General features: G+C 49.7%; 1 protein-coding gene across 6 annotated transcripts in view; it reads left to right on the top strand.

The window, feature by feature from the left end:
* LOC142991667 (transcription factor COE3) overlaps window positions 1–23225 on the top strand; it is a 71171-nt gene that overhangs the window by 28553 nt on the left and 19393 nt on the right. For 2 of the 6 annotated variants that reach the window (XM_076141762.1, XM_076141759.1), the window contains exons 7-10: window positions 13712–13793; window positions 16008–16125; window positions 21090–21220; window positions 21364–21490. In XM_076141762.1, the coding sequence (XP_075997877.1) occupies window positions 13712–13793; window positions 16008–16125; window positions 21090–21220; window positions 21364–21490 (458 nt within the window). Of the gene's footprint in view, window positions 1–13711; window positions 13794–16007; window positions 16150–21086; window positions 21221–21363; window positions 21491–23225 lie in introns of all 6 variants that reach the window. The other 4 variants (XM_076141761.1, XM_076141758.1, XM_076141760.1 and 1 more) reach the window with 2 other exon arrangements.

The raw sequence follows: 23225 nt of genomic DNA, 5'->3' as shown, positions 1-23225 counted from the left end.
AAACTTGGCAGCCGGGCTCCATCCTCTCAAATGAGAGGCAGGCAATAAAGAGGCAGGCTGCCCAGAGTGGGTGCACGTATGTGAGGGGGCCTGCAGCGCCCCGATTCAGGGCCCCCTCCCCAAACCCCCCCTACCCCCGCCCTCCTGCCCCGATACCGAGCGCTTTCTCCAGGGGGTCTCCGGGGCGCTGACCGCTCAAGCCAAGTCCTCGTAGAAGGGGCCAGGGGTGGCCACCGGCTAGGGGGTGTCCCTGTACCCGAGCCCTCTGGGGGGGGGGGGGGGGGTGCGGGGGGGCCGGGCTCCAGGCAAAGGCGTGAGGGTGGAGGGGTGGGGGGGTGTGTGTGGGTGGATGTCTGGGTGGGTGTGGTGGGGGGCTGGGAGGTTTTAGAGAGCTGAAAGATATGGCCCCCTTCCCAATCTCGCTCGGAGACAACAAAAAGGGAATGCTTGAGAAGGGGAAGCAGCGGGAGGAGAGCACAAAGACAAAGGCGCGGGCAAGGTCAGTCTAGCTAATGGGCCTGAGCCGCGGGCTGCCTGGGGCTAGGCACACTTCTGTTCTCTCTCACACACTGGGCCTTCAAAGACCCTTCAGTCCACCCCTCTCCTTCTCCTCTCTTCTTCCATCTCTTCCACTCCTCTTTTCCTCCCTTCCCCACTTCCACCGGTGACACTTCCTCCCATCAGAAAGGATCGGCACAGGTGTCGCTCTTTTTTGAAAACGCCACTCCGCCACCGCGTCGATACTTTGCCTCCCCCAAACGGGCGAATTACTCTCCCGTAATTCCATTAAACTAACTGGGGTTCGCAAATTTCCTCAGGTTTCGCCTGCCGCCGCGCGCCATCATTAGGTCGGAGGTGGGGTCCCGGGGAAAGGTGCGGAGAGGAAACTGTTTGCGAGGAAGGAGGAGGTGGAGTGTTGTTGTCAGGTTGGCTGGCTGGCGTTGCTTGGCTCCACTCGAGGGCTCCTTTAATGTGCAGCGGAGTAGAATAAGTGAGTGGCTGTGGGCACCAGCTGAGCTCACTCTCGTCTTCGCCTGGTAGCTGAGGGGTGAGCCGCCGCCACCTGACACTGGGCACACGGCTCAGGGCTCCTCTTGGCAACGTGGCACGGCACACATGTCCCCTCATTTGGATGGAGATTCAGACACAACACACAAAAGCTTTACCCCTCCTCCTCCTCCTCCTCCTCCTCTCTCTCTCTCTCTCTCTCTCTCTCTCTCCCCCCTCCTGTGTGTGTGTTTTTTCTCTCCTGCCTTCCTTTAGTTTTTGACGGCATCATAATAATCGGCGGATCTTCTTGATCATGCCCCGTGTTTTCTCTCTTCTCTCCCTCCTTCCTTTTCTTTTTCCTCCTCGTCTTCTTCGGAGACGAGTTTGAAATTGCCTGCGTCAGGACTTTGCTAATTAAAGTCATACTTTCAAAAATGCCATAATAACTGTTAATTAGCTTGATGCTATTTTCAGCATAATTTGCTAATTAGTGGAAAACCTGTACAGCGTTTCTCTCTAATTACAGTATGGCTCCGCACGGCGCATCTGTGCCTTGACTCCAAATGATACCATTACAAAGTCCCGTATTACGCATTCTCTCAAAACAGTTAATTGCCTCCACAGATAGTGAGATACTTCAGTCAGCTGATTTTTTATGGTAATAAATGGACAGGCACAGACACAAACCTCCCTGGTTCATATTTATGAAATATGAAAAAGGAAAACAACCTCCTTATGATATGCGGCGTCTTCCTCTGGAATCATCCGGCTGCTGTGTGATGATTTTGTGTGCTCATGCGTTGAGCTGCCGAGACTTTTAATGAAGTTTGATTTATTCGCCGTTATAACCTTTTGGGCAAGAACGCCGCCACGTTTGTAATTAAAAGCTAAAATGGCAGCGTGGCGACATTAACGGGCGGCGTGTTAAATAAGGTAAAGCCTTTCAGACGTGGTTACCGTGTAAATACAGTCGGCGACATAATGCGGCCGCGCCATCGCTTATTACCGGGGCGATGTAACCGCCTCGTCCCCCCGCCGGTTATTTCCATGTAGCCGGGCGAGGGGAGAGAATTATGGACATGACCACAGGTTGACCCTCATACACGTGTATACCAGACACAAATTATGACTCATTAAGTGCGGCGAGGTGCGTGATTGGCACGACCTTTGACCCCGGGACGTCAGCCGTGCCCATCCTCCGCTCTGCCCCGCTTTTGACAGCCACCAGTCTGACAGGGCTGCAGCAGCGGCGCCGGCTAATTAATGCACCACTTCAGAGACCCTTTCATTTATGGCTTCTGAAAGGCATTATTAAATTAATTAAACCACCAAGAGTTAGTCATTATGAAATCAGGAGGTTTACATGGATGACAGCGTTTATGAATTAAACATCCCCAAAGTTCCTCGCAGGAGATACCCCGAGCTGCGTGCGGGTACCTAGTGCGACAGATGTTTGCCCCCCCCCCCCTCCTCCCGCCCCCCCTCTCCCTCCCCGAGCTAACCTGTATTGCAAGCGATTTAGGTCTCATTTGGGGGTTTGAAAACTGAAAGCAGGAGAGAAAGAGGTTCAGGATAGCTAATGAGCAGAGAAAGAGAGGGGAAAAGGAGGTCAGCCGCTCTGTTCATCTGTAGACGGTGCAGATGGTACTGTTTTATACAATACAACAATGGCGTACATCAATTTGTTGATCGTTAATAGATAGCTACTCTCCCATGAATTGGCCCGAGTCGGGATGGAGTTGTCGGCGGCGATGGAGGGAGGGGAGGCGAGAGGAGTCGGGGGCGTTTTATTTTTTAGTTGTTATTTGGGCGAAAGAATCCCACATTTGTAGCCTGGAAACATTTAAGAGGAGAGTTTGTTTGTGTGTGTGTGTGTGTGTGTGTGTGTGTGTTTCTTCTTTTTTCTTTCTTTTCTTAAACTCAATGGCGGTACGATGCGAAAAACTACAAATGGTGGGGCGAGATAAATCCCATAAAGTCGGGCTTAGCTGGAGAGCACGGGGCAGAGATGAGTGACTCCTTTTCATCTGCCGACTGAGATTCACAGATTATCTCAAGAGGCTCTCTATCTCTGTCCTCCTCTCTATCGCTCACTCTCTCCCTCTCTCTCTCTCTTCTTCCCCTCTCTCTCTCTTCCCCTCTCTCTCCCCCCCCCCCCACCCCTCCCACCTCACGAAGCGATTCAGGAAGTTTGCCAGCTACTGTCTTTGTTTACAATGCCAAGGGAAAATGTCAGAGCCGTTGAGAAAAAAAAAAAAAAAATCCTTAGAATCTCTCTCTCCTTTTTTTTTTTTTTTTTTCATCTTCTTAATCTAACAGTTTACTGAACTTGATAAGTGTCCTATCAACATGCTAATCAAATTACTTCGGAACCAAAATTGACAGTTTTCATTAATTATACAAGATTATTCTAATTGCAATTCAAATTTATTCATTCCGAACAGAAGGTATTCAGTAATATTTTACAAAATTTGCATATTAAATGGAGGGAGTTGTGCATTATGCATGGTAATGTATGCACAGTTTCTTATTTTTAACTTCACGGCCATATGTGGTGTCGTTGTAGGAGCAGGTGAAAAGTCTAAGTGTGTTTAATTTGCTTGACAAACATTCGGCTGGAGCTTGTCAAGGGGAGTATTGTGAGTGCCAATCTTTATTCCCTCTTTATTGATTACCCCAAACTCCAAACATCTGGAGGTAAATGGCACTGAGAGAGATGAACTGAATCATGGGATTAGTACCTTCAATGACTGAATCACTATCAATTACTTCAATAGCATAATTCAAGTGTACCGCATAAAAAGCTACAGTAGCTCAGCTTCAGACCGGATTAATATTGCAATTTAACGCCACAAAGGAAGCACGGGAATGATATGGAATGCGTCCAACTCCTTTTCACATTGATGTCATAAAAGCTAATGCCGTTATCTAAATACAAAATGTATTTAATTCCTAATTTGGGCTTTTGTTTGTGAAATGAAAAGGCTGAGCGTATTAGCGCGCATGTTTTAAAAAGGTAATGGATTCTGTGAGTAAAACAACCTTATTTATTCACTCAGACGCAAAACCCCCAATTTGCTCTTTGTTTTTATTTCCTAGAGCGGGCAGTGAAGTGCAAACAGCTTACTGGGGGAAGCTGTTTACTACTGTATGCCACAAAAAGAGCGCCCGCGTCTGTGTGTGTGTGTGTGTGTGTGTGAGTGTGTTTACGGTGGAAACGAGAGAGAGAGAGGGGAGAGAGAGAGTGAGGGGGTGAGGGAGGGGGGTGGGCTCCTCTTCCCAGCTCCACAGGCAAGGTCTTGTGTTGTAATGTAAGCGTAATAATTATCAAACAGCATCGGGGGCTCTGGTGTTGGGGCTTTAACAGGGGGAGAGCATGTTTGATATGTAGAATCAGCCCATAGTGCATCCATAGAGGGTGACTAAATCGCACGGTTCATGGATCACATTAGTATTGCTCTGCATCCACCCGCCGCTCTATAGGTGATTTCCATTTAGACACACATTTCCACATGAAGATAAATATGACTTGAATCGTAATTTCCCTGAAGTAAATATAATACAAATACAACATAATACAGTGTCAGGCCAAGCGGGCTAATAGATTACTGGCGTGTTTTCCATTTGTATGGTAAGTGGCGAGCCTGGGCGGTGGTCTGGCGAGTAACAAATTGAATGTTTAATCCATCTCAGTGCAGATTGAGGGTATCGGAGAGATCGGGACTGGTGCGAGTTCTCCTGTGACTGCCAGTGTATTAGATTTTTCTTTCTTTTTTTGTGTGCGCGCGTTCGTGTTGTTACGGGATTAGCGCGAGGTGCAAAGTGGTAGATAAATGCGTTTCCTTATCTTTCTCAAAGTCCTCTGTTACGTTTCCCCCCCCCCCCCCCCCCGCCCCCAAATAGGTGTTGGGGAATTTTTTGACATGCAACATTTCCATCGTCAGGCGCCTGATTACCGCCGCAGATTAAGACCCCGCGTTAGTCGGACGTGCGCGCGACTCAAACAGCTTTACGGCTTAATTTGAGTGTTTTATACAGGCTGTCTCGGCGTACATACGGGCACCACATTACGCTGCACTTTATGGTGTTTTCCTCTACTTTGGGAGGCTTTTCCCCCCCCCGCCCGTCTGAGTGAGAGCCAAGCCCGGCGTGAAGAAACCATGACAAATCTGCCCGAGACGCGCTCGCTCTCACTACATATTTAATTCCTTAATAAATGTTTACTCTGACATTTTGGAGAAGCCAGATTAGCATCGACCTCGCAGCGTCTCATATAAAGTGTGACAAATTGATATTTTTATATAGCTTAATCTGTTTACTATGATGTTTATGCGAGGAATTATTACAAACTAATTAAAGAAATCACTTTGATATAATTAGTCAGATTTCAGGAAGCTCATTAGGAGTAATTTGCATGAAAAATAAGCCCTGTAGTGGTGCTTAGGCCCAGCTATTCAATCTGTGTTTTATCTGGTTACACATCAACCCCCATTGTTTGTTGTTTGGAGGCTGTCTGAAGTGGCCCACCATATTTTCAGTCATTGCCCTGAGAAGCGACGGGGTGCCTTTCAACAAATTCCTCCCCTAAAGCAAGTCAACCTGTATGCGTGCCTGTGTGTACATAAGGCAGGAGGAGAGAGAGAGAGAGAGAGAGAGAGAGAGAGAGAGAGAGAGGCAAAACACTGTCTATTTATCTGTCAGGCTCCTGACAAAGAACTGAGCTGACAAGCCAGGGTTTCCCTCAGCAGAGCAGGGGGGCTTTATTCGCCGCACTTACATGCCCAGTCTATGCCCAGAGACTCATGTTATTTGCAAATCACACTCTTTGAAAACTCACAAACGGGGCGAGACATGCCACGCTACGGGTTTGTCAGCTGCCTTCACAACAGCGCGGCGTATCGCTCACAGCGCGCGGGTCGGCACGGAAGCGGCTTTCTCCCAGCATTTGCCTCGCTGTCACTTTTTCCAACACGTGCGATCTGTGTGTCTGTGTGTGTGTGTAGTGTGTGTGTCTTCATGCTTGGGGTCTCTCCTCCCTCTGAGGGTTGCCATCTTCCCTTTGGACTGACAAACACTACGCCCACGCTCCCGCTAAAATACAAGGAACACTAAAAAGACACTCCTGGAATGACATCACACACACACTGTTTGAGTAATTGAATAAAAAGTGGATTTATATGTTAGATGCAGCTAATTAGACGGGGAGGAACGTCGGCGGCGGTTCCTCTGCTTGTGTTTTAGCGGCGAGGGGGCACAAACACAGCTCCTGTTTATTCTTTATACCCTTTTCCCACCGCCGACGAAATCCTTCCCTAAACATCCGGACAGAGGAGCGCTTGTGTGGCGCTGATGTCACAGACCTACCTGGCCTCCCTCTCACAAAGGCTAAGGTATCATTAGCTGGACCCACACAATGGCCATTCAACCCAGCACCAGCGCTCCTCGGGACCCGGGAACAATGTTATTTTTTGTCTCAGAATTATAAAGACAGAGTTTTTGCAGGAAACCTGACAGACAAAACCCTTTAGAGGTAAATGCTCCAGGCGGCTTTTGGGTTTAATCTTTTCCCATTAGCATTTTGCCCCCCCCCCTGCCCCCCTCCTCCTCCCCCCGCTGCCCCACGCACACACAAAGAGCATATTTACAGGGTCAAAAGTAAAGGCTGGCGGTCTCAGGAGGCTACTTTTTGTGGAGACCTTCGCTACACTTTTATTTTCATTTTTGCGAATGTATCTCTCCGGTTAGCAACACGCTGCTAAGCCATTAAAGAGATACTTAAATAAAACCACTAATAAGTATAAACGCTCGTAATGATAAATACTAACAAAACAGGACAAAACAGCTCTTACAATTACGCAATTATGCACTCGGATCCTTAACCAAACTTGCCATCAATTACAAGTGCAAGCATATTAAAAATTATGAGCCTATAACGCCAGAGTTTATATAATATAATTGTTATATTGTCAACAATACAACAGCTAAGGGTTCATATGTGCTACCTTGGTGTGTGTGTGTTTGGGTGCGTGTGTGCGTATGTGTGCACACATTGACTCCCGCTTGTGTGTGTGCGGGCACGTCGAGCGCGTGTGTGTGTGTGTATGTGTGTGTGACTCCATGTGTGTGATTCATTCCAGGGCAGTTTTAGTCCTTATAAAATATTCATTTTGGTTGTGCAGGGCCCTGTAATTGCCATCTCTCACCCTGAATTATTTATACCTCGCACAGACTGACAAAGCTTTGCCATACGGCCCCAGATGAATCAGAAAGCAGCCATCTCTGCTGCCAACAGCACTGGGCTTTCACACAAATATGGCAGCCACGTCTCTCTGCCTGGCCTCTCTTAATTTGACATTTTCTTTTTCCCCCTGCCTTTGTCCTAGGTGCACAGAAAGGTTACCTGTTAGCTTTAAGCACCGACCCGCTCTCTGTCTTTCTGTCTCTAACTTCCCCCTCCACACACACACAGACACCACACACCACACACACACCCCCCCCACCTACATGACAGTCCACCGTGGGTGTGTTTTCTCTCAGCCAAAGCGTTAATGCGGCCGCGGCGTCAGAGTGAAGCGCCTCATGTTTTATGATGACTGACCGGTCCTGACAGCCACTTTAGATGTATGTATTATACATTAGTAATAATACCGTGTAGAAATACACTCGCGCACATTTAAACATGCATGGACACACAGCAAAAACCACAGACCTACACACACACACACACACACACACACACACATTCACGTACATGCAATAAGCCTCCACTGTCCAGCCGGATCTGTAAACGGTCCGAGCCCCCCCGCCGGCCTTCTCTCCCCCCCCCCCGCCCTCTGGCGTTCCTCCGCGTCCTGCCTGGGTCCGATCACGCCGCCGGCTGTATGGCTCTCATTGTGGGTCGGTCCACAACCCCCCCAGCGCCCAACACCCTAAATACTACTATTCACCGGGGCCAGTCACTCCAACATATGCTTATCTTCCATCTCACTAGTGCGAGGAGGTGCTGACTGGTATTTCCTCAAGGCCCCGAGCTCCCAATGCTGACCGGTAATCAAAGCGCCATATTTCTCCACTCGCGCAAAAACAAAATAAGCAGGAGAAGCCTCGTGCCCGTCCAGCTGGAGAGCAGGTTCTGGGTTTCTGTCATGTTTACGTCCGGCGCCCGAGCCCGTCCCGCTCCTGCTCATTATCAATAATCACTCTTGGGTTTTTGGCGTTGCTGAGGATGATTTAATAATCTTTCACCCACATGTGAACGCTGTGGAGGCTCGCCGCTGTTTGATTGGCGTCTTCTTCACCACAGGGCCGCACAAGACAAAACAAATGCAGAATTATTTATGTTTTGCGTCTTATTATATGGTGTTCAAAGCTGATTCAGAGCCAGAAAAAGAAAAGAAAACAAAGAACAGCGTGCAACAGTACACAGCCCTCAGTGTGTGTGTGTGTGTGTGTGTGTGTGTGAGAGAGAGAGAGAGGGAGAGAGAGAGCTCGGGGCTAAACATGCAGTATGTGGCGGGCGCGGAGCTAAAAGCTGCATAAAGCACACAGCCTTAGTCCACTGTTACCCAGTGATGGATAGTTAGCAGCAGCGGCCGAGTCGTCTTCTAATCTGTTACAGTAAACCTGCGCTGAAGCCTGAAGGAGGGGAGGGGGGGGGGGGGGGGGGGGGGGAGTCGAAGGGGGGGCCGGGCTCAGGAGTGAGTTTGACACGGGGAGCCATTTGTGAAGACGAGCGCTTCTCTTAAGTAAGAAACTAGCAGTGACCAGAGAGAGAGAAGGTGAGGAGAATGAGGACGAGAGAGAGAGTGGAGGAGGAAGGAGAGAGACCATAATGAGTCCTGTAGCCATGGAGTAAATGAAGAGGGATTGACAGAGTGAGGGATCCTCAAGTGAAATAATGTCAATGCCACTCTGCCCATTAGAGAGGAAGGGGGATGGTGGAGGAGAGAGTAAAGAGGGATGAATGGAGGGACACGGCTACATCTTAGGGTGCAGAGGAAGCACATCAATTATTTGTGACACCCCGGCAAAACACACACACACACACACACACACACACACACACACACACGTAGAGCGCTAACAAAAATATGAAATATGAAACAACAAAATGAACTGACAACGGCAGGCGAATACATAAATAACTAAATAAATTAAAAAAAACACGACGACAACAACAAAAAAAAGAGCTTACAAACACCCAATAAATTCTTCAAGACGCGTCGCCGCCACCGCCGCCGCCGTCGTCGGGATGTTTCATGTCGAGCAGCAATAATCGCCGTGACATCTGCCTCGCCGCTCTCCGAGGAGCGGAGTGGAAAGGGTTAATCTCCCAAACCCAATAAGGTGGGATAGTGAGGCACTTGTTCCCTGATAAAGAAGTGATAGGATCTGCGGGTCCGGTCCCTGGGCGCTTGTACAGGGGTAGAGCAAATATTGTTAATGTGCTGTGGTTTACTTCGGCTAAGGCGAGAAAAACAGCCGGGCTTGACGAGGGGAGACAAGCGGCCCGGAGAACGCCAGAGCTGCCGCGCCAGACCCTGCTTTCTGCTCTGGAGGCTCTGGACTCGGGGCCCTGGCGGGGACGGCCGCTGGCGAGCACGCAGCCCAGCCCACTCAGTTGCATAAATAAGTGTTCGCGGAAGATTAAGATCTATAAGTGTCTCTATTTCTCGTTTTACCTGCTCCGCCTTGTCACAACAGGGATCTGAATGCAGTTCAGTGGAGTGCCTAATAACTGGAGCAGGAGGTACGGGCAAGGCAGGAGGCTTGACATTAAGACCCCGGCGTTTTGGAAATCCGATACGCTATTGACCCGTGTACTACTATCTCAGCGCGGAGATCTGGTGTCAGCAGATTGTAGTCTGGTGTTTGGGAGCCGTTTCTTACAGGGCTCCTGTAACAGGGGCCCATTGAGTCTGGGAGGCAGCTGGGGCCTGATGGGCTGGAGCTGGGGCGGTGATCGATATCCACCGCCCCGCAACGGATGACCTCACTGTCATGGCTGCCGGCTGTGGACACTGCACGCTAGTCATTAGTGCCGGGGCACCAATCAGGAGCTTAGGGTTGTCAATACCTGACTGGTGCGGATAGTGTGGCCATCTGTCAGCATATTGTGTAACGGCCCCAAACAAACACGGGGAGGAAGGCTGTGCAATCAGAGCGGTGAGGGGGGGGGGGGGGCTTCAAGAAATGAGGTCGAGTAAGTAGCTCTGATTTAACTTTCCCCTCTTTTTATTCTTTGCAATTTATTAGAAAATGAGAGAGAACAAGAGGAAATGAAAGCATTAAAAATGAATGACATTGATGGCAGAGCTTCCTTAATAATACAACATTATCCTTATTTGCCCTCTTCTGACAAATCAAAGCCGCCCAACATTTATGGGTGACTGACATCAACCCGGCAATTAAGTTGGCCACTTAAATGAGAGGAGGCCCTTCCTCACCTCGCCTGTTTGTTTTCCCCCCCTCGTCCTCCTCTCCCTCCTTTTTCCTTCCCTTCCCTTCCCCTCTCCCGTTTGATGATGGGAGCGGGCGAGCGAGAATTAGGGCGGCGGGGTCTCCCTTTGAGTGTCAGCCTAAAATGATCAGAGTAAAGATAAGAGGGTCTAGCAGCCCTCAAATCAGTCAAAGTGCCAAAGTCGGCCTTTTTCTCCTCAATTACCGGGCCTGTGAAGCCGGGGAGTGGAAGGCGCAGAGCCTCCTGCATTACTAAAGAGACAATCTATTTCCCCTTTGACCAGAGGGAGAGAAATCATTATGGCATGATTAGTAGCTCCGGCAGTGGGCGAGCGTGGAGGTACTGCAGGAGCGTCGTATTAATTGCCGTCGACCGCGGCACACGGGCAGGATTGTTTTAATCTTGATTTGTGGACCTTTATGACGAGCTGTCGGAGATTAAAAAGGAGCTGACGTCAGCCCGGCGTGCAGGACGCAGACGCTCGCTGTCAAAATGAGCTTCGGCTAAGGCCCTGGAAGTCTCGCCTGCCTCCGTCTTTGTCTTTCTTCACACTTCATAGTTTTCCTTTACGCCTCCCACTACTACCCTGCTCTCCCTCCCTCCTCCCCCACCCCTCAGATGGACTACACCCCACCCCCTCCCCCTCTCTCTCCCTCCCGCTCTCTCTCTCCTCTCCAACTGATAGCTGCCTTGGCCGATTATTTCATCCAGCGCGGTCCACTGAGAGCCTCCTCTCCCGGCTTTGGAAGAGCTTTAATTAGCCATGTTAATATCCCCTTCATTGGCCTTAATATCACTCAACACCTTCCTCCATCTCAGCGGCCACCAGGGTCCCCCTGTCCTGTCAGAACAGCTGATTATTGAGAAGGATAGCTTTAATCAAACCTAATTGCAGTTCATTCTTTCTCTCTATCCCCCTTTGCCCTCCATTGCCAACATCTAATGGCAGCGACGACTTGATATCCCATTAAAAAACAATTAAACAACCTCCTTTTGTCTCTGTGCGTGCCAAAACACCAGCACAAACTTCTGTAGATATTTAAGAAGTAAAAGAGAGAGAGAGGGGCCTCGTCTTAATTGCTCTCCTTTCCACCAAGGACCAATTTGCTCCGTGCTCATGTAGAATCTTAACCAACTCAAATGTAATGGATGCTATAGCACTGCCACTGCTGCGGACTATGAAAATTAAGCTTATCTTTTTAGCAGAGAAATTGTGCTTAATTGCCTTCATAACAGTAAACATAAAGGAGCTGCTTTATGATCGCGTGGGCACTCCATTTCTCCAGTTTATTGTTTCTTAACTTTTGGTTTCGCTGGAGTAGGAACAGTGTGTAAAAGCGGAAGAGAGGAGTCCAGACAAACGCGGCGAGTAATGTGTTTCTTTTATGAAGTCGGAGCAGAGCCTGGGAAACCTGCTCCATCTCTGTCGCTGACATAAATTGTCTACCAATGGAACATGCACACACACACACACACACACACACACACGCACATCCATGTAGATGTGTTTGCACCACACACACACAAATACACACAAACACACACACACACACACACACACACACACACACACACACACACACGTGCACAAGCTTTACCCAATCTGTACGAGAGGCGACAGACAAATAAAAGTCGTATTTCAGGTCTGCTTTCCGCAGATGTCTGCTGCTCTACATTATGACTCTTTGGGGAAATAAAAACAGGGTCAGGGAATTAGAGTACATAATGGTCATTTTGATGATCAGCCAACAGATGCAACCCGAAAACACAGCGAACACAATCAAGCGAAATGCACTAATGACAAGTCAGGTTTTTTACGGCCTCGCCACACACCGACAGGCAATCAGCATTCTGGCATGGGTTAAAACCTCCTTTATTGATGTCCGAGCCAAAGCCCCTTACACGCCGAGCGAAAATATTTTCTCACCTCTCCTCTGCGTCTCAGGGAAAGGAGGCATAGGAGTCTATCGAAGAACGCTTCCAAATGACCAGCGCGTGTGTTAATGCGGCCGGGGGTGAGAGGGGTCAGTCCAGACGCTGATTTACGGCCTGGCCGCGATCCCACCGGGGCTGGGCGGCGAGGAGTCTTAAAGCGCAGTGAGAGAGCGTCCTGCCAGGCCACACAAGCCACCGCGTTTAGCTGAATAAAATGGCCACGCAATCTATGGTGCAATCTATGGTAATCCGATGAGCCGCTGTGATACTGGGAGCCAAGTTAGTGTTACAATGGCAGCCACAGTATTGCGTGTGGTAATCTGAGCGCAGGATGATGAAAAATAAACATCAGTGCGCCCGTATTCATAATGAATTGGGAGAAAAGCGAAAGAACAATCAAGGCGCGATTCTGTGGGGAGAATTTGCAAAAAACACAAGAAGTCAATTTCATTGTTTGCTCTCTGCCATTGTGTCACATTTCACACAATGGGCAACATCTGAAACTATTTTTCTTATTTTTTTCCCCACTTGTTTGTTTCTCTGCGCGGCGCCGTTTAGGAATCCATAGATGCTCGATAGCGCCGGCGAGACCTCGGGAAAAAAGGGGGACGAATAAAAAAAAAGAGAAGAAGCCGTCTCACAAACCGACCAAACCCCCAGATCTCACTCAGACGTGACATTTGTTCAGAGACGATTAGCCAGGTTGTAATTTGTGGCATAATTGCCTCACCCACCCACAAGTGTATGCATGAGTGTGTGTGCGTTACGCGTATGTGTGTGTGTGTGGCATACGGCGGTCCCAGGAGTGTCCGCCTAATTGCCTGACAGGACTATAAGTTTTGTGGCGCGCTCTCACCTTGTTAGGTCCTTTATCCCTGATGCTCTTCAAACAAGACCTGGTCACAGGTGGGCCTCATTTGCCTCCCTATTGAACAGGAGAACTTTAATTGCACAGGGGGTGTCCTGGGATTAAAGAGGTGGGTGGAATATCAAGTGACTTCCTGTATGTTAGTGGCAGATGGGTGTTGGGAAAGACCCGTGAACTCAGGTGAGGGGGACGGGGGGAGACAAAGAGATTGATGTGATAGATTTTGAGGGATATAATAAATACCGCCGTCTTCCCCCGAAAGCAGAAGAGCGGAGAATGATGTGGCTTTGATGTTAATGAGACGCGAGAGTTCCGTTTCCAGCTGATTGGATGAACGGATCGGGACGTCTTTTGCTGTGAACGGATATTGAAACGTTACGGGACTTTAACTGTTGTAATAATTTGGGATGAACCGTAGAACTAAGCCGTTTTTCTTTGTGTTTTGTGCTCTCTTGCAGATTTTTCCTCAAGTTCTTCCTCAAGTGCAATCAGAACTGTCTGAAGAATGCAGGAAACCCACGAGACATGCGCAGATTCCAGGTGAGCTCGTCGGCCTTTTCTTTCCCACACGCTGACATATGAATACCATTCTATTCTATTATTTGCACTGGAAGAAGGCAAAGAGGAGGGAGCGGGGGAGATTTGGTGTCCCGCGCTTTGTGGAACACATGTACGGAATATTTATTAGGGAATACCATCTGACACAAAATAAGGATATAGGATTTAAGAGTGCCATCAATTGTGTCCCTGACAGCTTTCTGAGCCCCGGCACAGAGGGGAGGACGATCCGACCACATGTAACAACAGTGTTAACTCAGGATCTGTCTGGCAGCGGAAGCACATACCTTTTCGCACACATATGCGCCAGCACGCATCCGCACACACACACACAGACACATACATACATACATGCTGGCTAAGAGACGCATATATTTGCGAAAGGACTACACGTGCATAATGCCTCTCTCTCTCCCCCTCTCTCTCTCTTTATCTCCCTCTCTTGTCCTCAGATGCAAACGTTCTCACTCGCACGCATTCGCTTCCGCACATAAACGAAACCTGACAAAACGCAGCGATTTACTTAGAGAAAGAGACGCGAACATGAACTGCTTTGGTGTTTCTTTGCCCCTCTCGCCTCTAATGTGTCAAGGAGTTTAGCCTTGAAATTAATCACCCCCTGTTGATCCTTTTATCCGACCATCCATCCATTCCGCGCAGACACCTTCGCCACAAGCGGCACCACTAGGTCAAGGTGAGCCGGCGAGAGTTTAGCGTGATTTGTCCTATCTGGCTAACGACAAACTACAGCGGGGGGGCGTCCGTCACTGCCAAGCGCGCTCTGTGATCGACACGCGAGCCGGCATCCTCCAGCAGGAAGCTCAGACATGAAACAGACAAGACAGGGTGTCCCCCGTCCTGATGTCACCACCAGCAGACCTCCCCTGCCGCCTCCAATCTTCCCTCAGGGTGAATCTGGACTGATGCGTGACAGCCACCGGGGGCTCTCACCCCTTTCGCTTTCTTTTGTGACAAAAGAAGCGCGAGGAAGTCGCTGCTGCTTTCTGCTAAGTTGCGGTATCACGGAAACAGAAATGTTTGCCTGAAACAGGACAGACAGAGCTGATTCTGACGTTTATTGTTCGGGCAGGGGGGGTGGGTGGGGGGGCCGCTGGGGCGGGGGGGGAGGTGGAGGAGGAGATTTGTATTTTTTACGATCCGGCCCTTGTTTCAATCCGACAGTTAGTGTGCCATTTTTTTCTCCCTCCTTTAAATACATTTCCCAGATGCTCCGCCATAGGTGTTTCTCTGGCCAAGGTTGTGTATTCTGCATGCCTTCCACTCCACTTATTACCCCCCAAAACCAGCTGGAGGCCAGAGAGGGCCCAATCCATCATCCTCAGCTTGGCCCAGCTCTGAACCTGCTCACAAGAATGGAGCTCTTTCACTTCCCCTCGCTCGCCCCCCACCCCTGCCCCCCTCCCTCGCCCTGCAACCCCCCACCCTTCCAAAACCAACCCAAAAAAAAAAAGCAGCCCCCCCACCCCCCTCTAAATTCCACTGCTACACCGAGGTCACTTACCGGCGAAGCAAACCTGAGAGGGGCTCTCTGTTTCCGGCTCAGAAACACTTTGGCCATTCACACGAGGCTCTCTGTTTGGGAGATGTGGTGGCCAAAAAACAACAACAAAAATAAGCATTATGAAATATGGAGTGTGGCTTGGAATATGATCCTGGTAAAATGTTTGTTGAGTGATGGGATGGAGTACACGCTTCACTTGCTAATGACTCCAGTAATATTTTAAAAGGGGAGGGAGGCCCTTCCATCCTCAAATAAGATGGACGAGCCGATCAATAATTCTGCAGCTCGGGCTTATGATGACATGTCGGTGGAGTGGGTGAACGGAAATGGTATTGGGAGCGATTGAAAAAGTCAATTAGCCGTACACACACACACACACACAACAAAAACGCCAGACACCAAAAAGCAGAAACCCAACGAGTGGCTGGGAACCAGGGGAGGGGAGGGGAGGGAGGGAGGGAGGGAGGGAGGGAGGGAGGGAGGGCAGGGGTGTAATGCGATACGTCCCGAGGAGAATAACCACTTGGAAAAGGTTTGGACGGTCGTAATCAATAACACGCAGATCCAGAATAAATCCTCAAACATCCTCCTCTTTCCAGAATGTTAAAGTTGAAAACAACAGAGTGGCTTCATCTCGCCTTTACCTCTTGCTTCTCCTTCTCTTTCCTCTGCAGGTTGTCGTATCGACGACCGTCAATGTGGACGGCCATGTCTTGGCCGTCTCTGACAACATGTTCGTACACAACAATTCCAAGCACGGGCGAAGGGCTCGCAGACTCGACCCTTCAGAAGGTACGCCTCCTTATCTGGAGAATGGTAGGCTCATTTTTACATCCTATGATTTGCTACGCTCCTTTCCCCCCCCCCCCCCCCCCCACCACCACCAGCACCACCACTTCCTCTTTTCCTTTAAGTCACGCGTCCACACTCTGCATCTCGTAGACGTAGCCGCCTCTAGTTTGGCCTCTTAGTCTCCTTTGTTCCTCCATCGCTCCATTTGACTTTTTCTAAGTTGCTTTCTTGCCTCCCTCATACCTATTGTTGCGTGCGACGTGGAAACAGTGTGCATTACCGGCTGTGTTTATCATTCCTGATATCACAAATGATGATGATAATACCCAGGCTTATCCGTGATTTGAAAAATGTTACACTATTTCCAGCCGCCTGCCGCAAAAACGCACCTACATTTGTCCTAAAAGCCGATGTGAAACATGATCAAATTGCTTAAGAATTTGGCTGTGAGGTCAATTTCCTGTCATTGGGTTCTGCAGATTTAGCTGTGAGAGAGCTGAAACAGAGGAGGGGGGGAGGGGGGGAGGGAGGGAGGGAAGGGTGGGATGATGGCGTGCGTTCGTGTGTGTGTGAGTGAGAGAGAGAGAGCGAGAGAGTTGGGGGGGCGGCCTATGAGAAAAACAGAACTTACTGTTTTTCTTCCAACTGATTCCATATGATAGACTGATTGCCTGAGCGGCCAAAAGAGAGAGAAGACGGACCACCAAACCCTGGGAAATCCAAAAAGTAAAATGCACTAAACATAACCTTTTGACCCGGTTGGCCTCCGCTCGCAGATGGGAGCTCACACACACAGGAACACACGAACACACACACACACAGGAACACACAGCTGAAAGATTGAAAGGAAGAAAAAAATAGAAAAGAGCGAGAGAAGTGAACGAGGCCAATTGTGCAAATTGCTTATCTTCAGATTTCAAGAGCCAATTATGGCCGAGCAAACAGTTTATATACACCACTGACTAACACAAGCTCCTCTACACATTAATGGGCATTAATGGTTCTATCACCAAAAGCAAATGTAATGTTTAATACAACAACTACTAATAAAAAAAGACCAGACAATTAATATATCTGGGCGCTCTCCGGCCCTGGTGGGGGAAAAAGCTAATCTATTTGTTTTTGTCTTTATTAATGACTCCTCTACTGGAGAACAAAATCAAATAATTAAAGTCCTGCCCGGAGCACCAAAGTCATTATGTTCGCTGACGTTCTGTTTGTGTGTCTCACGTTTATGACACGATAGGTGTGGATCGCCTAGCAACCAGTTTCTTAATGAGGAGAGCAATTAAAGAGGTTGAGCCCTCGCCTCCATGTTCCCCCACTCCCACGGGACCCCCCTCTCCACCCCCACCCCGTGTTTTGTGTGTGTGTGTGTGTGTGTGTGTGTGTGTTCTTTACAGGTTACACCAGCCCATCCTTTTCTTCCTCTCCCTCACCACACTCTTCAAAGCAGCAGAGTGACGCCCCGTAAAGCGAGCGAGGACGCTATTGTGTCATCCGCCCAGTTGAACACGTCTTTGTCTAATAACTTTAACACACCTTCACACACTCCGATAAGTTGGGAGGTGTGTTATTTTCCTCCCACAACAAACCCGGCTCAACACGCATCGCTCGCTTTGTTCCCAGTCACCTTTAACAAACACTTAGGGGAGGAAATGATACCTGCTCGCTAAAAAAAACCCCAAAGTAACTCCAGCCACGTCGGCCATGACGCTCAGACAGACAGCGTGCTTTAAATTAGCAACACATTCTTCCCTGGGAGTTCCCTGGGTGAGAAGCCTCAGATCTGTGGCCGCCTGAGTGCGACTCTGTGGCTGCAAACACACAGGCATCATCCCGCTCTTCACTTCACACTCCAGCTGCCTCGCATTGATCAAGAGGTGCTGCCCCCTATTGGCGCAAAGGCGGGATCGCCCCCCGGTGGCTGACAGACAGACAGAGACTCTCGCCGTGTGACAATTTTGTTTGCCTGTGTGCACTGTCACACAACAAGCATATTATGCATTCAGACACGAATGTGCTTTGTGGTTGCCTGTCAGTCAAGCGTGTATATATTCAGGCTCAAAGGTGCATAAACACGCTCGCAAATAGCTCAGTCTTTTACACACTGCTGTCACCCCCCCACACACACACACACAGACAAACACACACGCAGAAGCGACACGTACGCTCGCTCTCTTTCACACACGCACGCACCCCACACGTTCCTTAGCTCAGTTCCGCCATTATAGAGCCCCAGACAATATAGGAGACTCAGCACAGAGCCTGCAGCGCCTGCCTCATTTGCATGCCAAGTGGCTGTAATGCTGTTAGGGTTTATGCAATAAAGACAAGTGAATCCAGACTGCTGGGCCTAAGAGGAGAAAAAAAGAGAGAGAGAGGGAGGAAAAGGGGGGAAAAGAGGAGAAAGAGAAGGAGAGAGTGAGAGATAAAGAGAGAGAGAGGGAGGGAGGGAGAGAGAGAGAGAGGGAGAGTCAAAGGGAACAGATGGCCCAGGGAGAGGTAAAAGGTATAATCCCATCAGCTGCACTATCAGCCGACCATCTGGACATCCCACAGCACAATTACAACACATTTCAGCAGGCAGAACAAAGGACGGCTTCGCGGGGCCACGTCGGACCTGTTTGAGCGTCGCAGCGAGGGAGAGAGAGAGAGGGAGGGAGGGAGAGAAGGAGAGAAAGAGAGAGAGAGAGACAAGACCTCCTCTGCTCAGATCTGGGATCAGTGTTGATGTCCTCCAGCGGCCAACCAGAGGAGAGAGAGAGGCTGAGGGGCTGGGGGGTCAAAACTGCAAATTCGCAACACTTTTGGCTCTTTAAGTAACACACACACACACACACACACACACACACACACACTAAAACCAGGATGACGCTTCAGACAACCACAACAAACAAAAAAAGAAAGAAAACACTTGATGACAGAAAGCAGGCGATCCAGCTAATAGATCTCGGGGGGACAGGTGCTAAATGCAAAAATCAATGCATTGAGACAGAATAAAGAGGCGACGCCGCATGAATTCAGATTTGGATTTTTCCTAATGCAGTCTGAAGTTTAGTGATGCAACAACTCCTCAGAGCGGAGCAGCCGGCCCCCCGCTCTTTGCATCCTCCTCCGTCCACTCCTGGCGATGCCTATCATCTGCTGAAGGGGCATTGTGCGTGTCTGTCATCAGATCGCCTGCGCTGACTGTGTAATCCACTTTGCCACGGTCCCCATTCAGCACATGCTCCCCTCTCTGTCTGCGCATTGAGACATATGCAAATTATCGGGCAGAAGGGTGGACGGCTTAGGGCCTCAGTCGCTGCCTCACCATGGGTCCTTCTGTGTGCGCGTGGGAGGGTGGAGGGATGGGGGGGGGCGGGCACTGGGATTTCCGAGGTGGTTTCAGTCTGTATGTGTGTGTGTTCCTGTGTGTGTGTGTGTGTGTCTGTGTATGCGTGTGAGCCTGTCATAGGTTTCAGGCTGCAGCTGCCCCCCAACAGTCGCCGTCACCATCAGGCCCTCTTCTTGCCTCCTCCTCCTCCTCCTCTCTCCTCCCTCCTCCCCCCATCCCCAAAGTCAATTTGTTTACAGTAATTTTGAAGGGTGAATTATTTGCTGTAATCGTCCACACTGATGAAGGTCAGGCCCTTAGAGGGGGCCCAGCATGCCCATAGAGGGTTGGTCCTCTTTCAGACGCTCTGCTTCGCAATTAAGGAAAGCAAATGTCACTCCTCCAGGCCTCACAAATGAAAATCTGTACGGGGTGATTAGCATGAAGTCAACAGCGCCTGTTAAAGTCAGATTCCCTGTAGTACCGATGTGTGTGTGTGCACTTTATGGGCAGGGAAGAGAGAGCAAACATGACCCGAACAGACCCAACAAGCAAGGCAAACAAAGGGAGATGTCTCGTCTGAGGTGATCCGCACAACAATGGCCGAGTGTGATTTACTTACTGGATGGGAAGGATAATAGAGGTTTAGAAGTGTGGGAGCGTGCGGAAGGGGACGGACGCGCAGAAACAGCCCAGTGAGTTTTGCCGGCACAGGGAAAAACATGCACAATTCATGGTGTATTAAAAGATATTGATGGAAATAGATTAAATTTGATATTGCTGTTTTATGGCGGGCTGTCATGCTATTTCTGTTGTAAACATGGTGTTGTTGCTGAGCGCCATATTAAGGTAATGCATCAAATGACAGTGAACGTGAGGCGCCAGATCACTCAAATTAGATTATAATAACAACCCCCGGACCGTTGATGAATGGCGGAGGCACGTCGCGAGAAGTCACGCCAGATGAAAAGCATTGTAATAAACAACGCGGAATGGATTGAATCGATCACCAAAAGAGAGAAGGGGAGGGAGAGAGAAAGAAAGAAAGAAGAAAAAAAAACCACACAAACACCAAAAATCTGAATAATTCATGAGCGCGTTTCACGTCAGGAAACCTGAAACGACGCCTCAAACGTGTTATCGTCGGCGTATATGCAGAACAAAGGTAATGAAATAAGCGTGAAGCAGCAAAGCTTTAGCTTGTCGTTTCCGCTTTGACGGCCGGCGTTCTTGACTCATTTGCGACGTGTTCAACTTTGAAATCTTTACTGTACACGCCGGCGCATGCTTAATCAATTCTGATAGCTACATTTGCCCTGACACATAATTTGCTCCATCAAATCATTTTCCTGGTGAGCCCAGCGTTTAGCCTTTGTGAAGTGGACCATTTGAAGGGTCTGCTTAACTACACCACTCCAGCGCTCTGATAAATGATTTTGATTCTCGTGCCTTAAAGGACAAATCCATCATTTTCCTGGGTGGGGGGTGGGCAATTTCCATGATATGTCTTTTGTGGGAGAGACATGGCGATGCAGTGATATGTCTCTGTGGAAAGAGAGGGAGTGGGAGAGAGTGAAACGTTGAGGGCAGCGCGTGTTGAAGCCCGGGTGCTGAATTTGCTCTTCTCTTTGTCTTGCATAAGCAGCCACCCCGTGCATCAAGGCCATCAGCCCAAGTGAGGGATGGACCACCGGAGGAGCCACCGTCATCATCATAGGGGACAACTTCTTCGACGGCCTACAAGTCGTGTTCGGCACCATGCTCGTATGGAGCGAGGTACAAACATCTGAAAACACAGACATCTGGCTAACTTTAATGACCCTGACTAGATTTCCGCTCTGTTATGGAACTCCAATCTCTCCCACGACTTATTAGAGCAGAGGGCTCATTATCTCTTCTCTTCCTCTCCGTTACCTCAGCTGATAACTCCTCACGCCATCCGTGTCCAGACTCCTCCCCGGCACATCCCCGGCGTTGTGGAAGTCACGCTGTCCTACAAGTCCAAGCAGTTCTGCAAAGGTGCCCCTGGGAGATTCGTCTACACTGGTGAGTCTAGAAACCCCTTCTCTTCCTCTCTATCCTTCTGGCTCCCTTCCTCTGTTGGCCCGCCATGTCCGGGCGCTAATGCTAATAATGAACCCGGCCAGGCACCCCGCCCGCCCCCCCCCCCACATCCCCCCCTCTGCTTGTTGAATGTTAAACGTGTGAGATCTGCACAGCTAGCGGAAAGGTGTTTCGTGGAGGGGGCTCCTACAAGTGCAACCCGATCTCCCTCTGACCCGCCGTCGTACAAGGGCGCTGCCAAGCTCTGTTAAACTCAAGCTGTCAGGATAACTCATTCTGCCAATTCTCTTTATCAGCCCTGTTGCGAGATAGATAATGTGCTCGGCTCATTTTGCAGATTTCCCAAAGACTAACTGTGGTTTCATGTTTTCCCTTTTTCATGAATCAGATTACAAAAAGCAATATCTCTGTTACGTGTGCGAGTGTGTCAGCAGGAATTCACGTGTGGTTAATACAAACGCTTGAGAGAGATAGTACGTCTGTGTGTGTGTCTGAGAGAAAAGTGTGCGTTTTGCGAGTGTCACACTATAAGTAAGGGATCTGATTATCTTGGCTAACAGAAGGAAGTGGCGGTCTTATCTGTCATCATTGGTGAGGAGACAGAGGTCGCTGGGGTCGCAGCCTGTCTGACCTGGAAGCCTCTGTCTGTTCCAACTCTGATGGGCAGAATGAAACGGAGAGGGAGGGCGGGGGGCGAGGGAGCGAGCAAGCACTCTCACTCTCACTTACCCCCCTCCCTCCCTCTGCCCTAGCACCCCCAGGCCTCCAACACAGCCCTGGCCTTGAGCGCTTTGCAGAATTGCAAAGTGAGGGCCGGACCCCCCCCTCTCCAGAACCCCCACCCACCCCAACCCCAACCCGGGGCAGCTGTTTCTCATCAAGTGCCCCCCCCCCACCCCCTGCCCTCCCCAAAACCTCCACTGCTACTACCTCCCCCATCCCCCCACCCCCCCCAGCCATCCGTCCCCTTCTCCTCCAACCGTGCAGTCTGGCCCAGGCTCTCCTGCGTTTAACCTCCCTAGCAGGAGCGGAGCAGAGGCCAACAAGGCACCGGGATAATGAAACGGGAGTGTAGTGTGCCGTGCAAGTGTGTGTGTGTGTGTGCGGGCGTGTGCGTGCGTGTCTGTCTGTTTTCCTGAGTGTGTGTGAGAAAGAGAGGAAGTGTGATTGCGAGTGTGTGTGCGCGTTAGTGTGGAGCCCTGAGAAGGTGTATAAGTTAAGACATTAATGGCTTCTATAGCACCCCGGTGAAAGTGCCAGGTCCCTTAAGAACAGACCCCATTAGTCACAGAGGCTAAGCGGATTGGGATGATTACCATCAGGTTTTACTGGGGAAACGTGTCCCCTTCTCTCTATCTTTGTTGATTCCCCCCCCTGCTGCCTGCCGCCGCCCCCTAGCTCTTCCTCTCTGTCTTCCCTGGGTTCCTTCTCACTTCCAGTTAGTATAAAGATACAATTACCCCAGGAGGCAATGGCGGTACAATTGATTAGCGCGGAGAATTAAAAGAGAAAGTCACCAACAGACAAGTCCGGCTCGTCCGCTCTGCTTTTCCCTGTGTGGCTAACCCTGATTGTATAAGGGTTGACGCCAGAGAGAATGAAACGGCAGAACATACAGCGATAGAATGAGGTATAACCGAATCCATACGTACGCTAATTGCTAGGTGATACGATGTTAGCTGCCTCTATGCAACGTTACAATGTGAACGGGTCAAAT

Source organism: Genypterus blacodes, unplaced genomic scaffold (genome assembly GCF_046128005.1).
Source record: "Genypterus blacodes isolate CSIRO-AG114 ecotype Tasmania unplaced genomic scaffold, CSIRO-AGI_Gbla_v1 ptg000020l_1, whole genome shotgun sequence".
Taxonomy (NCBI): Eukaryota; Metazoa; Chordata; class Actinopteri; order Ophidiiformes; family Ophidiidae; genus Genypterus; species Genypterus blacodes.
This window is presented reverse-complemented; position numbering and strand designations above follow the sequence as displayed.